The sequence below is a fragment of the Propithecus coquereli genome, unplaced genomic scaffold (assembly GCF_000956105.1).
Source record: "Propithecus coquereli isolate 6110/MARCELLA unplaced genomic scaffold, Pcoq_1.0 Scaffold81, whole genome shotgun sequence".
NCBI lineage: Eukaryota > Metazoa > Chordata > Mammalia > Primates > Indriidae > Propithecus > Propithecus coquereli.
The window spans coordinates 3,228,436-3,251,664 of record NW_012154285.1 but is presented as its reverse complement, the minus strand read 5'-3'; the positions used below and the strand labels follow the sequence as shown (position 1 = coordinate 3,251,664).

Here is a 23,229-nt window from a genome sequence, read left to right as displayed (position 1 = left end):
AGTGGCATCATCACAGCTCACTGCAGCCTCAAACTCCTGGGCTCAAGCGATCCTCCTGCCTCAGCCTCCTGAGTAGCTGGGACTATAGGCATGTGCCACCAACACTCAGCTAATTTTTCTATTTTTTGTAGAGACGAGGGCTCGCTCTTGCTCAGGGTGGTCTCAAACTCCTGAGCTCAGGCGATCCTCCGCCTTGACCTCTCAGAGTGCTGGGATTATAGGTGTGAGCCACTGCTCCTGGCCCAGAACTTTCTATAGTTACGAGACATAGAGACCCAGTTTACTCGGATTTCAAAGGGAAATCTACTGGCTCATGTCGGGACAGAAGTAGAGTTGGTTTCAGGGTGATTGCAATTTCTGAATCTCCAATTCTAAGAGGGCTTGGTTGGTTGTTTTTTTCTTTTGTAAGTTTGCTCTATATTCTGAAGCTGGTTGGCCCAATGATGTTGGAACCATGGCCACAGGTAGCCCTGGGCTTATTTTTTTCAGTCTTTCAATCAGAGAGGAAAGCCTTCCTACCTCTCATGACTAGTACGGAAAATCTCACGGAGATACCATGATTGGCCTGGCTAGGGCCACTTGCCCTGGCTGGACCAGTGACTGGTCTTAATCTGCCGGGGCTGCCATAACCTCATGCCACAGACAGGGTGGCTTAATTGATGGAAATGTGTTTCTCACCGTTCTGGAGGCTGGAAGTCCAGCATCAAGACGTTCGCAGGGTTGGTTTCTCCTGAGGCCTCTGTCCTCGCTTGCAGACAGCTGCCTTCTCGCCGTGGCCTCACATGGCCCTTCCTCTGTGTGTCTGCGCCCTGGTTTCCTGCCCTTCCTCTGGGAACAGCAGTAGCGGGGTCACCCTCACCCTCAGGGCCTCATTTAACCTTCTTAAAGGTCCTGTCTCCAAATACAGTCACATTGGGGTTAGGGCTTCAGCATATGGATTTTGGGAGCATAATTCAGTCCCGCACAGCTGTGGCGAGGGCTGGGCACAAGGCTGGACAGAGGAAGTAGTAGTTCCCCCCAGAGAAAGGAGGTGCTGTCCTGGGCAGACACACAGAGCATATCGTCCACGATCGCCTTTCTTTTCTTGGAAACCTTATGTGGCCATTTAGTGAAGACCAAACAAAATTTCTCATAATCAACACTTTATAGTTATGTAATTTAGTATTTTGAGACAATTAATAATTAGGCTTATAAGATCACAGGAAAACAGAAAGCAGAGCTGGAAAGAGCATTGGAATCTTCTTGCTGGTACTTTGTCGCCTTTTCACCATCAGGGACCCCTTTTATAATTTTCCCTTCTTGGCTCTGTATTTGGGATTCTCCTATCTATTAAGCTAGCTGAGTCACTAGTGGCCTTTACTCTTGTTGGTAAACAGCCACAGTCAGACCAGCTCCGGAGCCCCACTGGGCCATCTGAGGGTGTTGCCATCCTGGGCTGTGGCAATCTCACCTCCTCTAGTCCGGCCCCTCTGTTTGCACGGGGGAAACTGAGGCTAGAGGTGGCGGGGGGCTGGTGAGGGTGGGGAGTCTTGTGGAGCTGGGCGGTGGCGGAGCTGGGAGCAGAACTGAGTCTTGGGGTTCCTTTTCCTCCCCCTCTGGGTGTTCTCACCAGCGTTCCAGAAGGCGGTTCTTCCCTTGTGCTCCTGAAGGCGGAGCACGCTTAACCCGTGCGAGCGCACGTGTGATGCAGCGAATCTAACTCGTGTGTGATCTCTCCCAGTTCAATTTTGGAGAAATCCTCATGACCCAAGTCATTCACTCCATCGAGTACTGTCTCGGCTGCATCTCCAACACCGCGTCCTACCTGCGGCTCTGGGCGCTCAGTCTGGCGCACGCACGTAAGTTCTGGCTCAGACCTGTCCCCAAGACCCTGTTGAAACACCTGTGGCGCCACAGTGAGCTCATGGGAGACACCGTGGGGCAGTTTAAGTTTTTGGGGGAAACATGGCACCATCTTTCAGTTACTGTGTGAACTCGTGCCATTAGCTGGCGAGTGCACAGGTCTCCCGGCTGTTTCTTTTGGGGGTGCTGAGAAAACAGGCCGAGAAGGCCTGGGAACCTGTTCAGTCTCTACTGTTACTGTTACTGCTTTTGTTTTTACTGTTATTTTGTTCAGTCCTGCTTTACTAAGTGTGAATATTCATTAATATATCTTGAGCAAGTCCTGAAACAATGCTGGCTAACAGTTTTGACTAAGGCATTCCTCCCTCTGCGTGGTCCGATGAAGCACAAGTTTTAGTTCCCACTGTTGAGTCAAATGACACCTGTTCTCCAACAACACGGCCCGAATCAGTCATCACAGTCCACTGTCTGTGAGCACGTGTGCAAGGTACACACTGAGCCGCGCGCTCTTTGGGCCACAGATCACGCACGTAACACGCTTGCACGTCGCGATCAGTGGCAGTCACCACACTTCTTTCAGAGCATTGGTGTTTGGTGACTGCATCTGCTATTCCGAGCGTGGGTGATGTTGCCTCCTTCTTGTTCCCTGGCAAACCCCTGGGATATTTTACAAAAATGGCTAACCGAAAGAGAGCGTCGGCCAAGACAAAAGCGCAGCAAAGACAGCAAAAGTGATAGCGCTCGAAGTTCCAATAGACCATCAGTGGGGCGGTGGGACAGCGACCGTGGGCGTGCAGGAGGCCCCACGTCCGCGGCCAGGGGAGCGGGTGCGGGCGGGCTTGCCGACCTGAGCGAGGGCACAGGGGGCGGTGAAGACGCCGGCGGCCCAGAAGGGTGCTCAGAGACGGCCCAGGACGCCGAAGGTGCACAGGTGCGGTGTTGGGACGGATCCAAACTTAGGGCAGAACATGGCGGTTGCGCGCATGGCAGAAAAGACACTTGCTCCGCATCAGGTCGCTCAGCTTGCCGAGCTGTACAGCAAGAGGAAAGCAAGTGCTGTTCAAACCGCCCGCGAAAGAAAACACTTCACTCCTCAGCGCTTCTAATGTTTTAAAGATTGGTTTACTGTTTTTTTATTTCCCCATAACCAACAACAAGAGAGTTTTAATGTTTTGACAGAAATTTTAAGGGCCACAGAACAATCATAGTTTCCCCTGGATGGATGGACAAGGATGCTTTGGACGGCTTTGACCGCGTGGTCGCTGTCGTGCCCCTGCCTACTGTGTGCAGCAAGGCTGCTGGTCCTTGTGGAAAGTGCCAGACCAGAGGATTTTGTTTTTTTTTTTTTTATTACAGTGATATTTTTATAGGCATAGCCGAAGGTCTGGAATTTGCAGCCCATGTGGTCCCTCATCTCCGTTTTGCAGAGGAGGCGACGGAGCCCAGGGAGGGTTGGTGCTCTACTCGGGGTCACCCAGTCGGTCTGCCAGGGCAGAGCCGGCCCGGAGGTCTGGCTCCCGCTGCGGGGCCAGGGCTGCCCCAGGACGGCGCTAACCCGACCGCCGTCTGGGTCGGGATCTCCCGTCCGTAGGCCGGCCTCTGAGTTTTCTGGAACGCCAAGTCCTCCTCGGTGTTGAAGACAATTAAGGAGCTGGGTAACTTTTACATGCAAAGCAGGTTACGTACGTGATATGCACATGTGTATGTCATTTTATGGGATGACAGCTCAGAGATGAACGTAACGACGTGAGCTCCACGATTCCTTTTCAGAGCTATCCGACGTGCTGTGGGCCATGCTGATGCGCGTGGGCCTTCGCGTGGACACCACGTACGGGGTCTTGCTGCTGCTCCCGGTGATCGCTCTCTTCGCAGTGTTGACAGTTTTCATCCTTTTGGTCATGGAAGGGCTTTCTGCGTTTCTCCACGCCATACGCCTCCATTGGTGAGTTTGAGATTTAGCCTTGGGACTGTTATGTAAAAAAATATAACCCTTCCCCCCTAAACATACAGAATCTCCCCGAAATCTAGTGCTTGACATAGGCTAGTTTTTCCCTTCTTGCCTTTGGGATCTGTATTCAGATCTTCCAAGTTAAAATTGTATTTGTTTCTGAACTGTTACCACTGTTCATATTTGCACGTTTCAGCTTACGGAATCGTTGCAGATGTTTTATACTCTTAGTTCACTTTGGGTCTGACAGATTGCTTTATCTTACTGCAGAATACTTCTTACGTATTTGTGTTTTATAGTATATATCACATTACCTCTCTGCATCCAGCGTCCTCAGTGGAGAGAGAGGTTCCAGTTACTCGTGCGTGTGCCCCCTGTATGCCCGGCAGTGTGACAAAGGTGGCAGGACGCACCAGTGAAAGTTCCCGTCACACACTTGGACAGCTGGCGTGGGGGCGGGAGGTGTTTATCTAAATGAAAATATTTGTGCTAAGAGCATGTTATGGAATGAAGCAATTCCAGCACAGTAATTTTTTTTTTTAACATATAAATGTTTTAAGAAACAGGAATGTTATTTCACAATCTTCTATTTAATACATCTATTTTCTTTTTTTAGGGTAGAATTTCAGAACAAATTCTACGTTGGTGCAGGCACCAAATTTGTTCCTTTCTCATTCAGTCTACTTTCGTCGAAGTTCAATAAGGACGACAGTGTGGTGTGATCACCCTGCCGTAACCCAACGCTTTCAAGTTCGTGGAGAAGTATCATGTCATAGAATTTCACTCCCGTCAAACTGGCGATAGGAAAAATTCCGTCTTCATTGATTGCCTTATGACACAGCCAAATAATTCTGTAAGATATGCCTCTTCCTCCTCTGTTAAATATTTTGTATAGTTTGCCAATTTCAGGTATATAAATTTCTTTTGGTTTTTATGATGAGCAAATATAAGTTAATGCCAACTGTTATGTTAAAATTGTTTTTTAAAATATAGCATTGGGGCAGAGAAGCCAATTTTGGATGGCTGATTAAAAAGTGGTCTTAGATACTTGATTCCTTTAACCTTTATTAAAAAAAAACAAAGTTATTCTGTCACCTGAAGTTATCAGATAATATTTTCCAACTGCTGAGTAAGCATGGTTTTTAAAAAAATTTAATGACGGATTATCAAAAGATTCACATTTATTCTGCTTGATTAAAAAATATGCAAATGTTTTTTATCATATGCTATCTAGAATTACAGGTAGAGGATTGTTTCTACAATTTTGTTTTAATAATTCCAGGAAATGGGATAAAGTATTATAAAACATACAACAAATGGTTATCCCATTTGTATATTTTTTTAAAGACTCTTATGCTGTTACCCTTTCATAAAACCAATTATGATCATTGTATGTTTGGAAAGATAAACTGTATACTGAGCCTTAGAACCCAGTTTGATAGTAGAAGATCTAATATGAATATAATTTGAACTTAGTGACCAGCTTGGCTGATGTTACTGAACCAAAAGGGTTTATACTGAGTGAAGGAAGGGTAAAAAGTAGTATTTTGTATATTTTTTGTAACAAAATGTAAAGATATTTTACCATGAAGAGATTGCACTTATCCTTGAGAACAGTATAATTATAATTTTTTATTTTCAGACTATTTCTAAATAAAGGTCTGATAAAGGTATTTAGAGTTAATTTAAACCTTCAAACACTATTTAGATCAGTTGAAAACTATTAATAATTCTTACTATGCCATTAATTTATAATCCTTAGTTTAAATTCATCTATTCACTTGACATTTAGTTTTATGTGAATTTGAGTCCTATTGAATGCTTTGATCTATACCATAATCTTGTAAATTGTGTTCATTTTTCATATTTTACTTTAATTGATTTTAGATAATTATTTTCACTTTCTTAAAATTTCGAGTAACACACGTTTAAAGGCCTGTCTGCCCCCGGACTCCTTCACCCTGCTTAGTAGTAGAGACTCCGGCACTTTCACGACAAGTGACATTATGGCAGCACTGCGTTTAAGGAGATCTTTGCAGGTAATTTCAAGGCCTGTTTGCCGAGAGGCCTGGACTGAACATCGTCTGACGGAGCCGTGACTCTAAACTAAACCTTCTTAATCCTAGTGAGGACTCCGTGCTGCTGCTTGGTGAGAGGTTACCCATGGCCAGTTTGGACTTCCTGCTTTTTGTCCCTCATATTAAGTTATCAAACGTAAAACAGTGCTCATGAAACTCTTGGAAATGATTTTGCTCTCAAAGTTAAGTTTCCCCAGAAAGGGGTAATGTTGGGCACTTCTATTGGGGGAATATGAAACCCAAGTAATGCTGTTCAGATTTCAAGGTTGTTTTTTACCTCATGTCCCACACAAGGTGTCATTTCCCTTACTTTACTCCAAGGATCTGTCATAAAAACAGTAGTAACTACTTCATCCCTAGGAAACCCAGGACTTCATTCTGGGCACTATTAGCTGATTAGTAAACAAAGGGCACACCTCCTCTGTCCGCTGGAATCTTCTACTGCTCCCTGCTGGCAATTGTCATGGGCGCCACTCTCTTTCCAATGAACACCTCCTACTGGGATGCAGAACAGGGTGAAGCGTCTTTTTCCAGTTGGAATCTGTGCAATGGTTATGCAGAATGTAATTATGTCCTAACTTTTGTGAAAGAACTCTCTGGGAATAGTTTGATATGGTATCTTGTAGATACCAGGGGAAATTTTATTTTGTTTTATTTTTTTTTGAGACAGAGTCTCAGTCTGTTGCCCGGAGTAGAGTGCCATGGCGTCAGCCCAGCTCACAGCAACCTCAAACTCCTGGGCTTGAGCGATCCTCCTGCCTCAGCCTCCCAAGTAGCTGGGACTACAGGCATGCACCACCATGCCTGGCTAATTTTTTCTATATAGATTTTTAGTTGTCCAAATAATTTCTTTCTATTTTTAGTAGAGACGGGGGTCTCACTCTTGCTCAGGCTGATCTCGAACTCCTGACCTTGAGCGATCCACCCTCGGCCTCCCAGAGTGCTAGGATTACAGGTGTGAGCCACTGCGCCCAGCCCAATTTTATTTCTTTATAAAGCGATCGGCTCTGATGTCGTGCTCCCAGAGTGGTTGCTCGTTTTGTTTTGTTTTAAAGCAACTTGCTAGAACCTATTATGCGTCCAGTTTTTAAGACATTTTTCATTCCCTTGACAGCAGATACCCAGAGGAAAAGATGGTGAGTGTCTGGATGATGGTAGATATCTCTTTATTTTCCTAAGGATAAATGTCATGACAGCCACAGTTTCAGTTTTCATTCAGATGTTTATTGCCATATGTTATTGGAGTCCTAAAATAAAAGCCCAAGGGATTTCTGCAATAAAATAGAATTGGATTTCATCTCGCCAGGGTGGAGACTGCTTGCCGTGATGCAGTCGAGGTCAGTTAAGGACCACGGAGGGTGCTCTGAGAGGGACCCTGGGTTGTGCTGAGCTCTGTGGACTTGCTGTCCCAGACAGGACTTTGCAGAGACTCCTCTTTCACCGAATGCTGCTCCGTCCTCATTTCTGGAATGGATGTTTTACAGTATTCTGGTCTCAGTGTTCAACCTGCAGTAGTTTAATAAGAAATAGAATATCTATAGCATAGGTAACTGGTGATGCTTATGAATTAAGTATTCAGACATTTTAGAGCCTGATTCATTTTGGAAAACAAAAAAGTAACATCTATACCTGTTCTGCAGCCTGCATTTAAAAACAAATTTCTCTTAAAAATTTGAAGCCTGGTTTGCTTGCATGCCATATGGAATATCTCCAAGAAGGTTATTAAGAAATCTTTTGGTGCCAAAGGAAAAGTAAGAATAATAAAGAAAAAAAAAGAAATCTTAATTCAAGATGATGGAAATAAGGCAGTTCGGAGTAGTAGTTTTCCTACAGTCAAGCCATTAGTGCTGAGATTTGGTTTAGAATTTTAAGAAATACGTAGAACATTCCACTTGTTCCTTGATGGGAAAATCTAACAAGAAGGTTAGGTTCTAAGGGTCAGCCTAGTCATCTGGGGGCTCAGCTCCTCGTGAGGGGAAATGACAATGAACAAGTTCGTATTTTGCTCCACAAATGCATGAAAGGACAAATTGCATCTTCCTATCAGTACTGAACTTCCTTTTACTAATGACAAATAAATACATTTATATTTTTAAAACGGGTGTTTCGCTTTATTATGCTTTGTCTTGGCTACAAAGCCGAAGAACTCTGCCCCCTCTTCCCTGATTTTGTACCGCAGTCCCCCGCCGTGAACTTGCTTCTCCGCGGCCTTCCCTCGGTACTGGTCCTGGCTCTGCCCCTGCCCCTCCCGCCGTGACCTTGTCTCCCACCTCCCTTGCCTCAGCTTCCTTATCTGCAAGGTGGGCTCGCGCCCTGCAGGCGGGGGGTCGTGAGAATTACGGGAGGCGACGCCCGCCCCTTGCGTCGGCGCCCGGCGAGGTCTGCGGGCGGTCGCTTCCTTCCCCTGCCGCGGCGGCCCGAGGCCAGCTCCGGGCCGTGCGTGTCCCGCCCCGCAGCCGACGGGGAGCGCTGCCGCCTGCCGGGACTCGCTTCCCCGGGACCGCGGGCGGGCCCGCGCGGCGGCCCCGTGGCGGGGGTGGGGGTGCGGCGTCCGCGAGCGCGGAGCGGGGCGCGGCGGGGACCGAGTGGGCCCGCGCGGCGGCCATTGCCGGGGCGCCCGTTGCTAGGGGCGCGTTACGACGGACGCACCCGGCGCCGGCGCCCTCTGCCCGGCGCTGCGCCATGGACGACCTGCGGGTGCTGTGGATGCGCGACCGCGTGTACGCCGCCTTCGGCCTCAGCGACCCGCAGATCTTCGAGGAGCTGCTGAACCGCGACGACGGCGAGGGCGAGGACACCGTCCTGCACTTCCTCAACCAGCGCAGCGACGAGGAGGGCGCCGCCACGCTCTTCTTCTACCGCACGGCGGTGCCCGAGGAGGTGGAGGTGGAGATGGGTGAGCCCGCCGCGCCCCGCCCGCCCGCGCAGGTGCCTCCTGCCGCCGCCACGTGCAGCCACCGGCTGAACCCGCGACCACAGCCGCCCCGCCCTCCCGGGCCACGGCCGGCGCGGAGAGTCGGACCCTGAGTGAGCCCACAGCGACTCCCACCCAGCCCTTCCTCCGCAGCAGCCGCCCTGTGCGGTGGGCGTTATTCGCCCCCGCGTTACGGAAGAGCAAACTGGCACCGAGGGGGTTAAGTAACCCGCCCAAGGCCACGTGGGCGGTGGGATTCGCTGTCGGGTGACACGAAATGGCCGGGTAGACCGTGCCCCGTGCTGGGAGGGGCCCAGGCACCCCCACTCTCTTTGGCGGTCGCAGGGTCTCAGGGAGGGTTAGAAGAGCGCCCCTTTCTGTTTCTGGAGGCTCCTCATGTGCTAAAAAGGAAAGTAATGGCAAAGCAAGGCTTTGAAAAATTACAGATTTAAAATGTTTATGTTGAACAGGCAGCATCTTTAATACCAAAAAATGACAGTGACTGGGTGCCCAGAGCGTCTGTGGAGGGGAGTCCCCACCCCAGTCAGGAGGCCTGCCCGCTCCGAAAGGCCGGGGACACAGAGGAGGGAGCACAGGGTTGAAGGAGGAGGCAGGACAGAGTGCGGGGACGTGGGACAGGAATATGCCAGGAAGGACACAGAAGAAGTTGCCTCCTTGCAGCAGCGTGGGGATGGCTGTCCTGCGCTCCCGCCACTCCTGCAGCCTGCAGTGCATGAGGACTTGTGGGTCCCACACTGGGCCTCTCACAGGTTCACAGGTGGGGATGGCGGGGCCAGGCATACTTTTTTTTTTAAAGGTACTAGGCACATTCATTTATTTTACTTTATTTATTCCTTTTTTTTGTAGAGACAGGGTATTGCTCTGTAGCCCAGGCTGGAGTTCAGTGGCACAATCATAGATCACTGTAACCTTGAACTCTTGGGACCAAGTAGCTGGGACTTGAGGCATGCACCACCAAGCTTGGCTAATTTATAAAAATTTTTTGAAGAGATGGGTCTTGCTATGTTGCCCAGGCTGGTCTCAAATTCCTGGATTCAAGCAATCCTCCCACCTTGGCTTCCCAAAGTGCTGAGATTACAGACATGAACCACCATACCTGGCCACATTCACTTATTTTAAAGATGAATTATTTACATGCACAAAGTAATACAGGTATTCATTGTAAAGAAATCCAAAACCAGAGATAAACAACAACAAGAAGCTGCCAGTGGCTCCCGGAGACGTGACCACATGATAACCTTTTGGACTCTGACCTTCCTGTCTCTTACTCCGCGGGGCAGACCTGTGGACCTGGACATTACATGGTAACGGGACCTTGAATTTAGGCTCTTCCATTGTCACCACGTGAAACTGTGGATGCAAAAACACACGAACAGGATTGACCACTCAGCATGCGCCACGGTTTCAGTAACCTGGATTTTGTACACGTTATAAAATTATACCAAGACCCTAAAAAATAATGCATGTGACTTGACCTGCTTGCAGAAGCCTAGTGGGATGGCTGTTTTCTGCTGTGTTTACCGGCACATGTTTAGCTTAAATGTCTCCTGGTTGGATGTCCCCATCCTTTGTGGAAGCCGAATTCAGTCTCACTTCAGAGGGTCCCCCTGGTTCATTCCTGGACCCGCTAAAGGGTGCTCAGAGATCCCCGCCAGCTGTGTTCTGTTTCCGGCTGCCTCTGCCTGTGGTCTTCCCCTCCGTTTCCGGCTCTTTCCCGCTGTCACTGCGTGGCGAGAAGCCACCATGCCTGGAGGTGCCAGGTGGCACTGGGTGTTGGGCTCTGGCCAGGTGGGGAGAGGGGACCTCCTCCCCAAGTCTGCGTCTCTTGTTGTCACTCACCCTCTGCTTATCAGGCCCACAGGCTCACAAAGACCCTTGGACAGCTTTAGTGGATCCTTTTAGGGGGGCTCTGGTCTCTCCGGAGGACCTTCAGTGGGGTGGCGCGTCCTTTCATTCCTTGTTTCTGCCCCTCCCCTGGTCAAGACTTCTCTCTGCTCCCAGCTAACAGTGCTAGGAATGAGACAGGGAGATTCAGGGGACGGGGTGGGGACAGAGGTGGCAGCAGCTGGCCCGGGAGGCTGTTCTAGTAGGTGTGCGTGTGCTCTTTCTTGAGAGAACAAAACGGACTCATACTGCATGTATCATTTAATAACTTGCTTACATTTCCAAAGTTACACAGGTATTGACGGATACATGTTCTCTAAAAAATTCACATAACATAGAATTATATAAAGTAAAAAGTGAAGAAGCAGCACCTCACCATCCCTTGAGCCTGAGTCCTACTCCCATTCCTGTGGGTAACCACTGTTGTTGGTTCGGTGTGTACCCTGCTGGCTCTTTTTCCGAATATCTGTCTACCTACCTGTCTGTCTATCTCCCTCCCTGTCTTTCTAAATCTCTATCCATTTGTCTACTTACCTGTCTATGTCTGTCTGTATCTATATATGATGATATTTTTAATGATCATATATAGATACATATGTAGTTGCTAAAACTAAAAATAAAATCGTACTATACTTACTGCTTTGTGACTTGTCCCTCTCAACCCCGCAACGTATCTTGGAGATTTGTTCATGTCAATACTTACGGATCTACCTAACACTGTAGATTTTAAATATATACGTGTACCGTATTTGACTTACCCACTCCCCGATTAATTGACATTGAGCATTTTAGAGTATTTCATTCTGCAAACAGCGTAACAATATCCATCTACCTTTGCGCGCTCTGCGTACTTCTGTAGGAGACGTGCAGAAGTGGCGTTGGTGTCGTAACAGGTGTGCATGTTTACAATTTGGGTGGGGCAGGTCCTGCCAAACTGTCCTCTGGGAAGGCCCTGCCTGTCACATGCCAGCGATGGTGGGTGAGGTGCCTGTTCCCCAACAGCCTTGCTGACGTTGGATGTTGTCACATTTTTAGATTTTTGCCAGTGTCATAGATGCAGAGCGGTTGCACATCCTGCCTCTGTTCATATTTATGTTTATATAAATGTTAGCGGAGGCGAGCCTCTTTTCCCCTTCAGTTTTTTATTATGATAACATACACTTTACCATCTTGGCCATTTTTAAGTGTGCAGCTCAGCGCAGTTAAATACATTCATAGTGTTGTGCAACCTGGAGCCTCTTTGTTATGCTTCTTGGTCATTCACATTTCCTCTGGGCTGGTGGCGACTCTGTGAACGTTCTCGTGTCCTTCATCTCTTGGCAGAATTTGCACAAACCTTCCTCGTGGTCACCGGAAGCTGGTGCCTTTCTGTATGGCTGTGACATGCACGGGTCTCCGAGGGCCGCGCCCCGACCCCTCGGCTCCACGGAAAGCAAACATAGGGGGTGTTGTGTGCAGCGAAAAATGACGTTTTATCTTTTCTTCCATTTATGTGGCTATAAAGACGGCGAGACACCTGTTGCCTTCGAAGAGGAAGATGAGGAAGAAGAGACGGCGTCTCAGAAAGTGGAGTCCACGGACAGAGCGCCAGGTGCGGGGCGCAGGGTGGCGGGACGGGGGGGGAGCTGCCCTCGGTTCCTGCTGTCCCTGGGTGCCAGGCATAAGGGGGACTGCTGGCTTGGTGACAGATACACACAGTAGGTTCCCAGGGCTGTCCTCACGAGTCGCCACCGACTCGAGGGCTGAAAGCAGCAGAAATTCATCCTCTCTCAGTTCTGGAGGCCAGAGGCCCAAAATCAAGGTGTCACCAGGGCCCTGCTTCCTCTGAAGGTCGGCGGGGAGGACGCTTCCTGGCCGCCTCCGACATCTGGTGGCTGCAGCATCCTCCGCGCACAGCTGCGCCACTGCGGCCTGCTCCGCTGCGTGACCGCGTGTCCTCTCTCCTCTCACACATGCTCCGGTCGTATTGGGTTAGCGCCCACCCGTATCCAGCGTGGCCTCGTCATAGTAACATCTGCGAAGATCTTATTTCCAAATAAGGTCACGCTCTGAGGACGTAGCTGGGGGGGGACACTGTCAGGCCAGTGTAGTGCACGACGTGAGAACACCGGTCCTCGCGCCGTGTCCGCTCCACGCGGAGCGTGCGCCGCCTGCTCTCTCCCGCGGCGAGGGCTGCGCGGCATGCGGACGACAGATGCCGTTTCTCTCAGGGGAACCGCCGACGCACAGCGATTTTTGAGTCAAGGATTCTACTGATAGTCAGTTGGGACGTTGGACCAGGCTTGCCGCTGTGCCTGCACAGGGTGTCCCGTGACATTCCTGATCCTCTGCAGGCTTGGAGTCATTTCTGTTGTGACGATGTGACCTTAACGACATGCCTTGACCCAGTTTTCGATCCTAGTGGCTCTTGGTGGGGGAGGGGGGTTTGTGGCACCGATAAATCCGTGAGCAGGAGAGACTTGGGTGGGAGGCTTGGGGGAGTCCTTTCCCACAAAGTAAATGAAGCGGTGCTTAAGTGTTCTTGTTCTTTTTATCGTGGCAAAATAGCGATGACACGAAACTTACCATTGTAACCGTTTCTAGGTGGCAGTGAGTACATTCGTAAGCACATGTTTACTGTGGCCTGTTGCTAGTGCCCCGGTAACGTGGCCCTCTCTGGACCGCTCCTCCTGCCAGCCAGCGTGTCAGGCCCTCACCCTTGCTGGAATGGAATCCTCCAGACCCCGCCCAGTGGTTGCCACTGTCCCATTTTAAGGATGAGAAAACCAGTGGCAGAGAGGATTCAGCCCCCGATGCTGAGTTGATTCCGAAGCCACAGTGACTTGGCACAGCGCCCGTCAGGGAAAGCTGAGTTCCAGGGACAGCTCCCCGCTCCGCAATCGCCAGGCTTGTCGGACGCTCTCAGGGCTGACACTTGGTGCCCTCCGAGGTTTCCAGATCTGCACCGATCACATTGGGCTCGAGAGAGATGCAATCATTGTTTTTTTGTTCTTTTTTTTTTTTTGAGACAGAGTCTTGCTCTGGCTAGAGTGCAGTGGCGTCATCGGAGCTCACTGAAACCTCACACTCCTGGGCTCAAGCGATCCTCCTGCCTCAACCTCCCTAGTAGCTGGGACCACAGGCAGCACCACCGTGCCTGGCTAATTTTTCTATTTTTAGTAGAGACGGGGTCTTGGTCTTTCTCAGGCTGGTCTTGAACTCCTGTCCTCAAGCGATCCTCCCGCCTCAGCCTCCCAGAGTGCTGGGATTAGAGGCGTGAGCTACCGTGTCTGGCCAAGATGCCATCATTTTTCTTAGGCTGCTTTTCTTTTTGTCCCGCACAAGTTTTGAGTCTCATAGTGAAAAAGCCATAAATGCTAACAGATTAGCTGTAATCCTCATCTTAATGATAAACTCCTTTTAAAGGAAAAATCTCAGAGAAGCCACATGACGGACACTGTAGCTGGAAACCGCCCCCCCCCACACACGATTTCTGATGGACGACATGCGAAAAACGCAGTCTAACTGTCTTCAGTTATAATGTACGTCAAGGCTTCATTCGTAAAACCTGTCCGTGTAGCTCTTGGATAACATGCCTTTTGAATCAAATATGCTGTTACACAAAACGCGGGCCTGCCTGATCTTGACGGCAGGAAACCTAACTTTCTTATTTCATCTTACACTTGGAATAATGTCTTGCAGCTAAGAGTTTGCCGCGGAAAAGTGGTTCCCTCGGCCAACCTTTGACCAGCGCAGAGAGCGAAGACACGGACAAAGAGACTTCAGGAAAACTCTCCACCAAAGTACGCACGGCCCTCGGTCCTCCTCGCTGGGGTGATGGGATGCTGCGGCCTGCTGGGGAGCAGGGTGATGGGCACAGTCCCTCCACGGGATTCATGGTATCGGAGTGGAGATTATAGGACCCCGTGCGGAGGGTCCCCGAGACCACCCTCAGGTTCAGCGGTTGGCTAGAAGGACTTACGGGACCCAGAACAGCTGCTGTGCTCGCGGCTCTCGTTCATTCCGGTGGAAGGATGCAGATGAGCGTCAGCACAGGAAAGGTGCACAGGGTGGAGGCCAGGAGAAAGCAGGTGTGGGCTTCCCTTGTCTCTCCCGGTAGCTAGTGGATGACAGCTCACACGGAGTATCGCCCAGCAGGGAGGCTCTCCTGAGCCTCAGTGTCAGGGTGTGTGTGGGGGACAGTCACGTAGGCGCGGAGCGTCCACATGGCTGACTTCAGTTACTCAGCTTCCCCAGCACCCAGCCCCCACCACCACGCCAGAGGTCAGCCTGAAACGGGCGTGACCAGGATGCCAGGCAAACGGAAACAGGCATTCACCACGAATCACGCGGTTAGCAAAAGCTATCTGGCTTAGCCCAAGGCCCCAGGCATGCAGAGACACTCACATCAGGCAGGACATTCCAGAAGCTTAGAAGTTGTCACCCAGGAGCCACAGACCAGGCCTGAAGACCTCTGGGGATGGGGGGGCGGTTGGACAACCCAGGCCTGCTGAGCGAACGCTTTATTGCAAAAATCCCAAGGGTGGCATTTCAGACGAGGACGTCGGCATTCAGCGTGGCCTGTGCTTAGTGAAATCGCACTTAATTGCTTCCTGAACGTGTCCCCCCAACCCAAAACAGAAGTCAGGCCTGGTTTGTTGCAAGGTCTGGCCTAGCAAAGCTCTGTCTGGACTTTTCCCGGTCAGGTAATTGGGACGCGGCTGTGCTGGCCCGTCCACAGAGGAGTCGGGCTTAGAGTCAGAGTCTGGGTGCGTTTCCGCCCCGCGCCGCAGTCCCCTCGTTCCTGCCGTGCGGCCGTGGCTGCGTCGGGAGGGAGCGAGATCTGCCCCGCGCCGGGGGGAGACCTCGGGTGTGCTTGAATCTCGGGGTCTTCGTGTGAACGCGTGTATCTCAGGAGCGCCGGTTCCGTTCCCTGCGTTTCAGAGACTCGTGCGGACCATCGTGGAGCAGACGCACCTCCACATGCTGTGCACGCCCGTTCCGGAGGAGTTTCTGGACCAGAACGTGGTATTTTTTCTCCGAAACACCAAAGGTATATTTCTGGTGTGTGTGTGTGTGTGTGTGTGTGTGTGTGTTGGGGGGTGGGTTATGTGCGCACGCACGTGTGTGCATGATTTGTTCTCTTTTTACATTTTCTTGAGAACGTAACCTTTTACTAACAGAGTCGATCCTCATTTTTCCTGGATTCCTTACTCGCGACTTGGCCCACTCGCTGGCATTTGCTCGTGACCCCACGAGCGACACTCGTGGCGCTTTCGAGGTCGATCACGGCCGTGAAGAGTGAGGGAAATTCGAGTCTCCCAGGGCTGCGTGTTCCGGATGAGTTTGAACAAGACGACCTCTGCCTTCCTGTCTCGCCCTCGTCCTGTGAGCAGGCGTCCTCCTCGCGGCCGATTTAATGCCATGTTGTTTGCATTTCTGTGCTTTCCTTGGCGCTTTTGCTATTTTAAATGGCCCCAAGTGTAGCGTGGAGGTGCCGTGTTCCCAAGGGCCAGGAGGCTGCCACGTGCCTCACGGAGCAAGCAGGTGTGTTCGGGAAGCTTCGTTCAGGTGCGAATGACCGAGCTGTTTTCCGTGAGTTCAGCGAGTCAGGGCTGTATGTTAGGTTCAGTGTCTTGAAACAAACGCACGTGGAGCAAAGTTAGGCGGTGACGGGTGGATGCAACGCGGTGCCCAGCCACGCACAGGGCCCTAACGCCGTGTTTCCGGTGGGAGCAAGGTTCAGCCTCCGAGTCTGTGCTCGGTCGTGGTGACTTTACAGAGCGTCACGACCGGGAACAAGAACCGACGGTACGTGTGTGTTCCTGACTCTGCTCACAACAGTCAGAGGAAGATTCTGAGCCACGCGACGCCCAGTTGCAAGACGAGCTTTCGTGGGCTCCCTGCGTGGCCTCCCTGCGTGGCTGTGCGATTTAAAATGCAGGAGCCACTCAGCGGCCAAGTTCACCCTGCAGGGTCACTTTCTGGGCGTTCCCGTCCGAGCGCTCCCAGCTCTTGCTGACCCCCCTCAGAGCCTCATCCACAGCAAAGCCGAGGCCGGGGTGGGCGGCGCCAGGCTCCGGCCCGACCTCAGTGCCGGTCAGCCTCATTCCGCTCGTCTCTCTGTGGTGGTCCTTCGCCATGTCAAGGTCGCCTTCTTCCCCACGCCGGGTTCTTGCGCAGTTCTGGGTCCTTTAAAACCAATTCAAGTGCAGTGTTTTTGATATAAGGAAATGTGTTCTGCGAGCGACAGTGCATCTGTCTGTGGACTCAGGGAAAGGCGTGACGACTGACACATGGGACATAATCGCTCCAGCGGGTCAACCTGTGGTGCTTCTGTTTTGTGTCCCAGTTACATGGAGCGAGGAGTCCAAGGACCCTCTGTGCTGTCTGCCGTGGTGGCTGATGCTTGGTTGGGTGAAGTGAATATGTATGAAATAAAACCTCGTGCATTGGGAGGGCAGGCGGTCGCCAAGTGTACCTTTTTAGAAACCCCGTGACTCAGAAGACGCTTTGGTGACGACTGGGGAACAGTTGGGAGTGGAGACGGGCAGAGCCGGCGTCTGAGCTGGGCTGGCTGGAGGAGGAGTCACAGACAGGGCGGCTGAAACAGCAATTTAGTTCTCGCAGTTCTGGGTGCCGGGAAGTCCAAGATCAAGGCGCCGGCAGATCCGGTGTCTGGTGAGGGCGGCTTCCTGGTGCACAGATGGCGCCTTCTCCTGTCCTCACGGTGGGAGCACAGAGGGACAGGGATCAAGCCCTTGTGTCCCTCTTATAAGGCACTAATCCCATTGTGCCCTCCCGGCCTAATCGCCTCCCACACCCCCACCTCCTAATACCGTCACACTGGGGATTCGACTGTGAATTTCAGGCCATTCAGGCCGTAGCAGCCAGGAATCCAGCAAACATGTCTAGGCAACCCCAGTTATTTCCGCTCTTGCCCAGCTTTGGACACTCCAGTGGGCTACTGTGCGCAGCTCCCGGGCGCTGCCTGTACTGATCCGTGAACTACAGGGCTGGCCGGGCGCGGTGGCTCACTCCTGGAATCCCAGCACTTTGGGAGGCTGAGGCAGGAGGATGGCTTGAGCCGAAGAGTTTGAGGCTGCAGTGAGCTATGATGACATCACTGCAACTGAATGAGACCCTGTCTTAAAAAATCAAAAAGAACCACAGTGTGTTGTATTTATTTCAGCTTCTCATAGGCCCAGGGATTTATTTAAATACAAAAAGAGCATCTGTTCTGAGTCTGTGACCAGAACTTGGCTTTTCAGTGACGTGAGCAGAAGGAGATTTCTGTACCGTCGGAAGTGTTGACTGTCGGCCGCTCTGGCACTGATCTCACGTCTGGTCTGTTCCCACTCAGAGTCGGTCGCCGAAGCCACTGACATGAAGGAGGCCATGGAAATCATGCCCGAAACGCTGGAGTACGGAATCGTAAATGCTCACGTGCTTCGTTTGCTGAGGGATGTCATATGTCAGGTAAACACGGGGAAAGGAAGCAATCCCAGCATTTCCGAGATTAAGGCCACGTGATTCGTTTATTCCACGAACAGGTCGTGGGCACATTTATACCTCAGTATAGGAGAGTATTCAAAGCCGGAAGCAACGTAAGTACGTGAACTACTGAAAATGACATTGTGTGACTGTGTCGTTAACTTGGCATTGCAGGTCTTCTTGCCAGCATTGTCCTTCAATCAGCACAAGATGGACGCGACCTTGGGACTTGCACCCGGAGAGTTCTCCGATTCCTCCAAGTTTGAAGTGGACCTCTCCAGCGTGCCCGGGGAACCCGGAGAGTCTCACAGTGTTCAGTTAATACGGGATGAATTTTTAATGAACCTTCAGAAATTTGCAAACGGTATTCAGAGAACCATGCAGCAACTGGAAGGTGAGGCTCCGTTTTTCTTCTCTTGAGTTAAGAACGATTAGTTTACTTTAAGAAGGCAATGTAAGCATTCAGGAGCTTTTTGGTTTTAATTTATAGTAATTCTTGTTTACATGCTCACACCTGTGCATGAAAGAAACTGAGCTCATCATTATTGTAAGAGACACAAAAAGGAACGACGCAATCTTTGTCCTCAAGTGTCTTAGAATCCAGTGCCTAAGGACTAGGGCAGGACAAGGAGCTTAAGAAAGATACTTAGGAAAAAAAAAAAAAAAGAAAGATACTTAGGGTCTGTAGGGTTTGGAAGAGGGAGACCAAGCTGGGGAAGTCAAGGAGAGATTCACGGAGGAGGTGGTGTTGGACCTCATCTGAAAGTTGCACGTAGCAGCTCCCGTTGCACGGAGGTGGTCTGCACCTCCTTCGATGGGGTGGGCAGCACGGGCAGAGTCCCAGAGCCTGGGTCAGTAGGAGAGTGTGTGTCGTGGGAAGAGAACAGCGAGGCCAACAGGCTGGCTTGGTGAGGAAGCTGAGTCTCGCGTGGTGGCTGTATTTTTAGGGTCTTGCATCGTGAAAAGACAAAGGACCTTTCTCAACAAGACTATTAAGGCCTAAGAAATGGGATTGTTATTCTAGGAAAATAACCTTTTTTCTTCCTTTAAAAGTAAAATTTAACACCCCCCACTTCGTACACATGTAGAGATCCAAACTTTTTATGGCATGTTCCGAGATTTTTTTGGCTTCCATTTAGAATGTTCTTTTCTCCTCCTCGAGAGGCGCGGTTTCTCCCTCGACACCTCTGTGTTTCTTTCCTTGTCTCTTATACCCATTTTCTGGTATTTCTGCTCAATGTTTTCCTTCCTTTGCCCTTTCTTGCACTCCTGGAATCGGGATAACATAGTAGAGATGTGAAGAATTGTTTTTTTTTATTATCTTAAACATGATCATGTGTCTCGTTCTTGGTGTAAAAAAGTAGATGAGTGAAAAATACATTTGTGTTTTAGATAAAACACTGGCAGGAAATACCTTAAAATGTTATCGGTGACTGTCACTGATGAGGATGTGAGAATAAGGTGGTTTTTCTTTTCTTTTTTTGTATTTTTTTTTTACAATCAGCATATACTATTTAAAAATCAGAAAAGCAGGTGAAGTAATGCTCTATAACAGGATCAGAACATTATGGCCAAATCTGACCCACTGCCTGTTTGTAATGGCCTGTGGGCTGCAAATGGTGTTTTTAGTGTTAAATGGTTACATTTTTAGCGGTTATACAGACACCTACATTCTGTCTTCGATTTTGCCTCTTGGCCTGCAAGACCTGAAATATTTACTGTTTGGCTCTTTGAGAAAAGTTTGCCGACCCCTGTTCTATAATACTGTGAGGAAGACGTTTGTTTTTATTTATGGGACATTTACCAATAGCTTTTTGTTGGTTATTGGCTGTTAATTTAAAAAGCTCTTTTATTCTTTTTCTTCAAGATGCATACTATCATAAATGCCAGGTGATGTGTTGCAGATTGTTTTTTTTTTTTTTTTTTTTAGACAGAATCTCATTCTGTTGCCTGGGCTAGAGTGCCATGGTGTCAGCCTAGCTCACAGCAACCTCAAACTCCTGGGCTCAAGGGATCCTCCTGCCTCAGCCTCCCCGAGTAGCTGGGACTACAGGCATGCGCCACCATGCCCGGCTAATTTTTTCTATTTTTAGTTGTTCGGCTAATTTCTTTCTATTTATAGTAGAGATGGGGTCTTGCTCTTGCTCAGGCTGGTCTCGAACTCCTGAGCTCAAGCAGTCCTCCCGCCTCGGCCTCCCAGAGTGCTAGGATTACAGGCCTGAGCCACCGCGCCCGGCCCACAGTGAGTTTTTTAAATGACTGTATTATATATATAAAAATACATTGTATATAATCTTTCTTTTTTTATGCAGCTTTTCCCTATTTATCTTTGTTTCCTCTTGTTAAAATTTCTGTTGGACAGATGTCTATAGATTTTCTTTCTTATCTCTTCTATTTTCCATCCTTTTGTCTTTGCCGTCTACCTCCCTGGAGTGTTCCTCAACTCTTACCTTCCCAACCTCTGATTGACAGTCACGCCTCTTATTCTCTGTGCCTTTTTCATAGCATTCTGTTCTTGTCTCATGGATGCCATATTGTCTCAAATCGCTGAGACAAAGAGTTGGGATTTCTTTTTGGGAATTTTCCTTTTTTCTTTCTATTGTCTCAATTTCCTCTCAGGTCATTTCCCCCCCGATTTATCTTTGACTGTCTGTTTCATCCTGAGGGTTGTCTCACGTATCTGTTGAGCTGTGGTTATTTGTTCAATTTTTTAAAAGTGGAAGTCACTAGGTTGTAAATTCGGGAACATCTTAAATAACTAAATCATCATCATGGAGCTTAACACTGGAACAATTACCTAAAATGTTTTAATTGCATTCTAATGAAGAGAACGAGATAGCGACATGATTAGGAAAACGGATGTGTCGGACATTATACTGCTGTGTGGAGAGAAACCTGAACATTACTGTTTCATAGTCGTTTTTCCCAAGCCAGTGGCTGACTGGCCGTTTTTGTCCTACTAGGTGAGATCAAGTTAGAAATGCCGAGCGTCAGTGTGGAGGGAGAGGTGTCTGAGCTGGCAGCTGACCCGGAAACCGTTGAAGTCTTGGAGCAATGTGTGATAAACTGGCTGAATCAGATATCCGCAGCTGTCCAGGACCAGCTGAAGAAGACACCTCAGGTAATTTGTGCAGGGTTCAAAGATCCCTGATCCAGGCTGCGCTTACCATGCTGAGAAAGAGCCGAGAGGCCGAGGGTCTGCATGTTCTGGCCTTTTTCTTACTGTTTTGTGACTTCCTTAAACCATCCAAGTAAACGTAGCCAAGATATCATTCTTGGGCTTTCTGATGTTAGCCTGCTACCAGATTCCTGCCTGGACTGACAGAGTTAACATTGTGTGTCAGTCACGATGCTCGGGCTGCCAGAAACACAAAACCCAACTCACCTGGATCGAATCAGAAAGAGTATTCCTTGCCCCACATAACTGAAACGTCCAGAGGTAGGGCTGGCTTCAGGTACGGTTTGATCAGGACCCTGGCTTTGTTTCTCTGTGAATCTCTTGGTTCCAGCCTCTTCTTGGGGAGGTGAGGGGGCTTCTTCCTCAGGCTGGTTTCCTTCCTGGTAGCAACGTGCGGTAGTTTCTGGCCCCGTGACCGCAGACCGCATAGTCCAGAGAAAGGTGGAGCGTCTTTGCCTCGCATTCCCACCCGGTGCCCTGAGACATTCGCTCTGATTGCGCCATCTGAGGTTGGAAGTGCACCTCTGGAGACCCTGTGTGGACCGGAGAAGTTGGGGAGGAACAAACAAGTGCTGAAGAAACCGCCGCAGGTGGCCGCTTCACACTGATGCTAAGAGTTCTCTGTGTGTCTGTGTCACCTCTCAGGGTCACGGCCCTCTGGCTGAAATTGAATTCTGGCGGGAAAGAAATGCGACCTTAAGTGCGCTTCACGAGCAAACAAAGCTCCCGGTGGTCAGAAAAGTCTTGGATGTGATCAAGGAGGCAGACTCTATGCTCGTGGCCAACGTGCAGCCGGTCCTGACCGAGTTGTTCAAGTTCCACACGGAGGCCTCGGACAACGTGCGCTTTCTTTCCACCGTGGAGCGTCATTTCAAGGTAGGCTGGGCGCACCGCGCTTGGGAAAGTCCGCTCTGTCAGTGAGCTTTTGCACGACTTAATTTCTCTTTTTATTTCATTCGGCATTTGGAAAATTGTGATAAAACAGATACGGCATAAATATTTACCATTTTAGCCACTTCCAAGGGTCCAGTTCAGTGGCATTAAATACATACACGCGCCGTGTACACGCGACGACGCTGTCTGCACCCGAGCCCATTGCGTCTTCCCAAACCGAAACTCTGCGCCTGTTAAATGCCAGCGCCCCCTCCGGCTTCCCCCGAGTCCTCGGTGATCTCCGTTCACCGTTGCGTCTCTTATGAACCTGGCCACTCCGGGGACTCCGTGCAGGTGGCATCACGCAGCCTTTATCCTTCTGTGTCCGGCTTCTGCCTCGCAGCATAATGCTCCCAAGTCTCGCCACGTCGCAGCACGCGTCGGCGTTTCATTCCTCTTTCTGGCTGCATCATGTTCCACCACGTGGATGTGTTAATACTACTTTTTGTTTTTCCAGCCATCGGGTGGTGGGTGTTTGAGTCGTTTGCACATTTTGGCTGTTACGGATAATGCCGTTACGAATGGTTGTGTGCGAGGTTTTGGGTGGACCCATGTTTTTAAGTATCCTTGTGCCTGGGAGTGGAATAGCTGAGTCATGTGGTAACTGTTTAACCTTTTGAGGAACTTCTAGACTGTTCTCCAAAGTGGTCGCCCCCATTACATTCTTATCCGCAGTGTGCGAGGGGTCCAGTTTTTCCACATTCTCACCAACGTTGTTACTGTCTTCTTGGTTAAAGCCGTTCTTGTGGGTAGGGAGTGGAATCTCATTGTGGTTTGATTTGCGTTTCCCTAGTAACTAGTGAGACACAACGCCTTGGGATGTGCTTAATGTGCTTCTCGTCAATTTCACATCTTTGGTGAAATGTCCATTTTAATCGTTGCCCGTTGTTTATTTGTCTTATTATTGATTTGTAAGAGTTCTACAAAAATTCCGAATACAGATTTTTTTTTTTTTTTT

The 23,229-nt window shown here is 49.7% G+C and overlaps 2 protein-coding genes across 2 annotated transcripts in view; both read left to right on the top strand.

The window, feature by feature from the left end:
• Window positions 1-4,751, top strand: part of ATP6V0A2 (ATPase, H+ transporting, lysosomal V0 subunit a2) — a 29,122-nt gene extending 24,371 nt beyond the window's left edge. Inside the window, exons 19-21 of the mRNA XM_012663571.1 lie at window positions 1,721-1,838; window positions 3,613-3,784; window positions 4,407-4,751. Of these exons, the coding sequence (XP_012519025.1) occupies window positions 1,721-1,838; window positions 3,613-3,784; window positions 4,407-4,512 (396 nt within the window). The 3' untranslated portion in view covers window positions 4,513-4,751. The remainder of the gene's footprint in view (window positions 1-1,720; window positions 1,839-3,612; window positions 3,785-4,406) is intronic.
• Window positions 4,752-8,760: 4,009 nt separating this feature from the next.
• DNAH10 (dynein, axonemal, heavy chain 10) overlaps window positions 8,761-23,229 on the top strand; it is a 127,841-nt gene continuing 113,372 nt past the window's right edge. Inside the window, exons 1-8 of the mRNA XM_012663403.1 lie at window positions 8,761-8,764; window positions 12,192-12,278; window positions 14,369-14,469; window positions 15,611-15,719; window positions 18,030-18,145; window positions 18,335-18,554; window positions 21,124-21,281; window positions 21,984-22,214. Coding sequence (XP_012518857.1) covers window positions 8,761-8,764; window positions 12,192-12,278; window positions 14,369-14,469; window positions 15,611-15,719; window positions 18,030-18,145; window positions 18,335-18,554; window positions 21,124-21,281; window positions 21,984-22,214 — 1,026 coding nt within the window. The remainder of the gene's footprint in view (window positions 8,765-12,191; window positions 12,279-14,368; window positions 14,470-15,610; window positions 15,720-18,029; window positions 18,146-18,334; window positions 18,555-21,123; window positions 21,282-21,983; window positions 22,215-23,229) is intronic.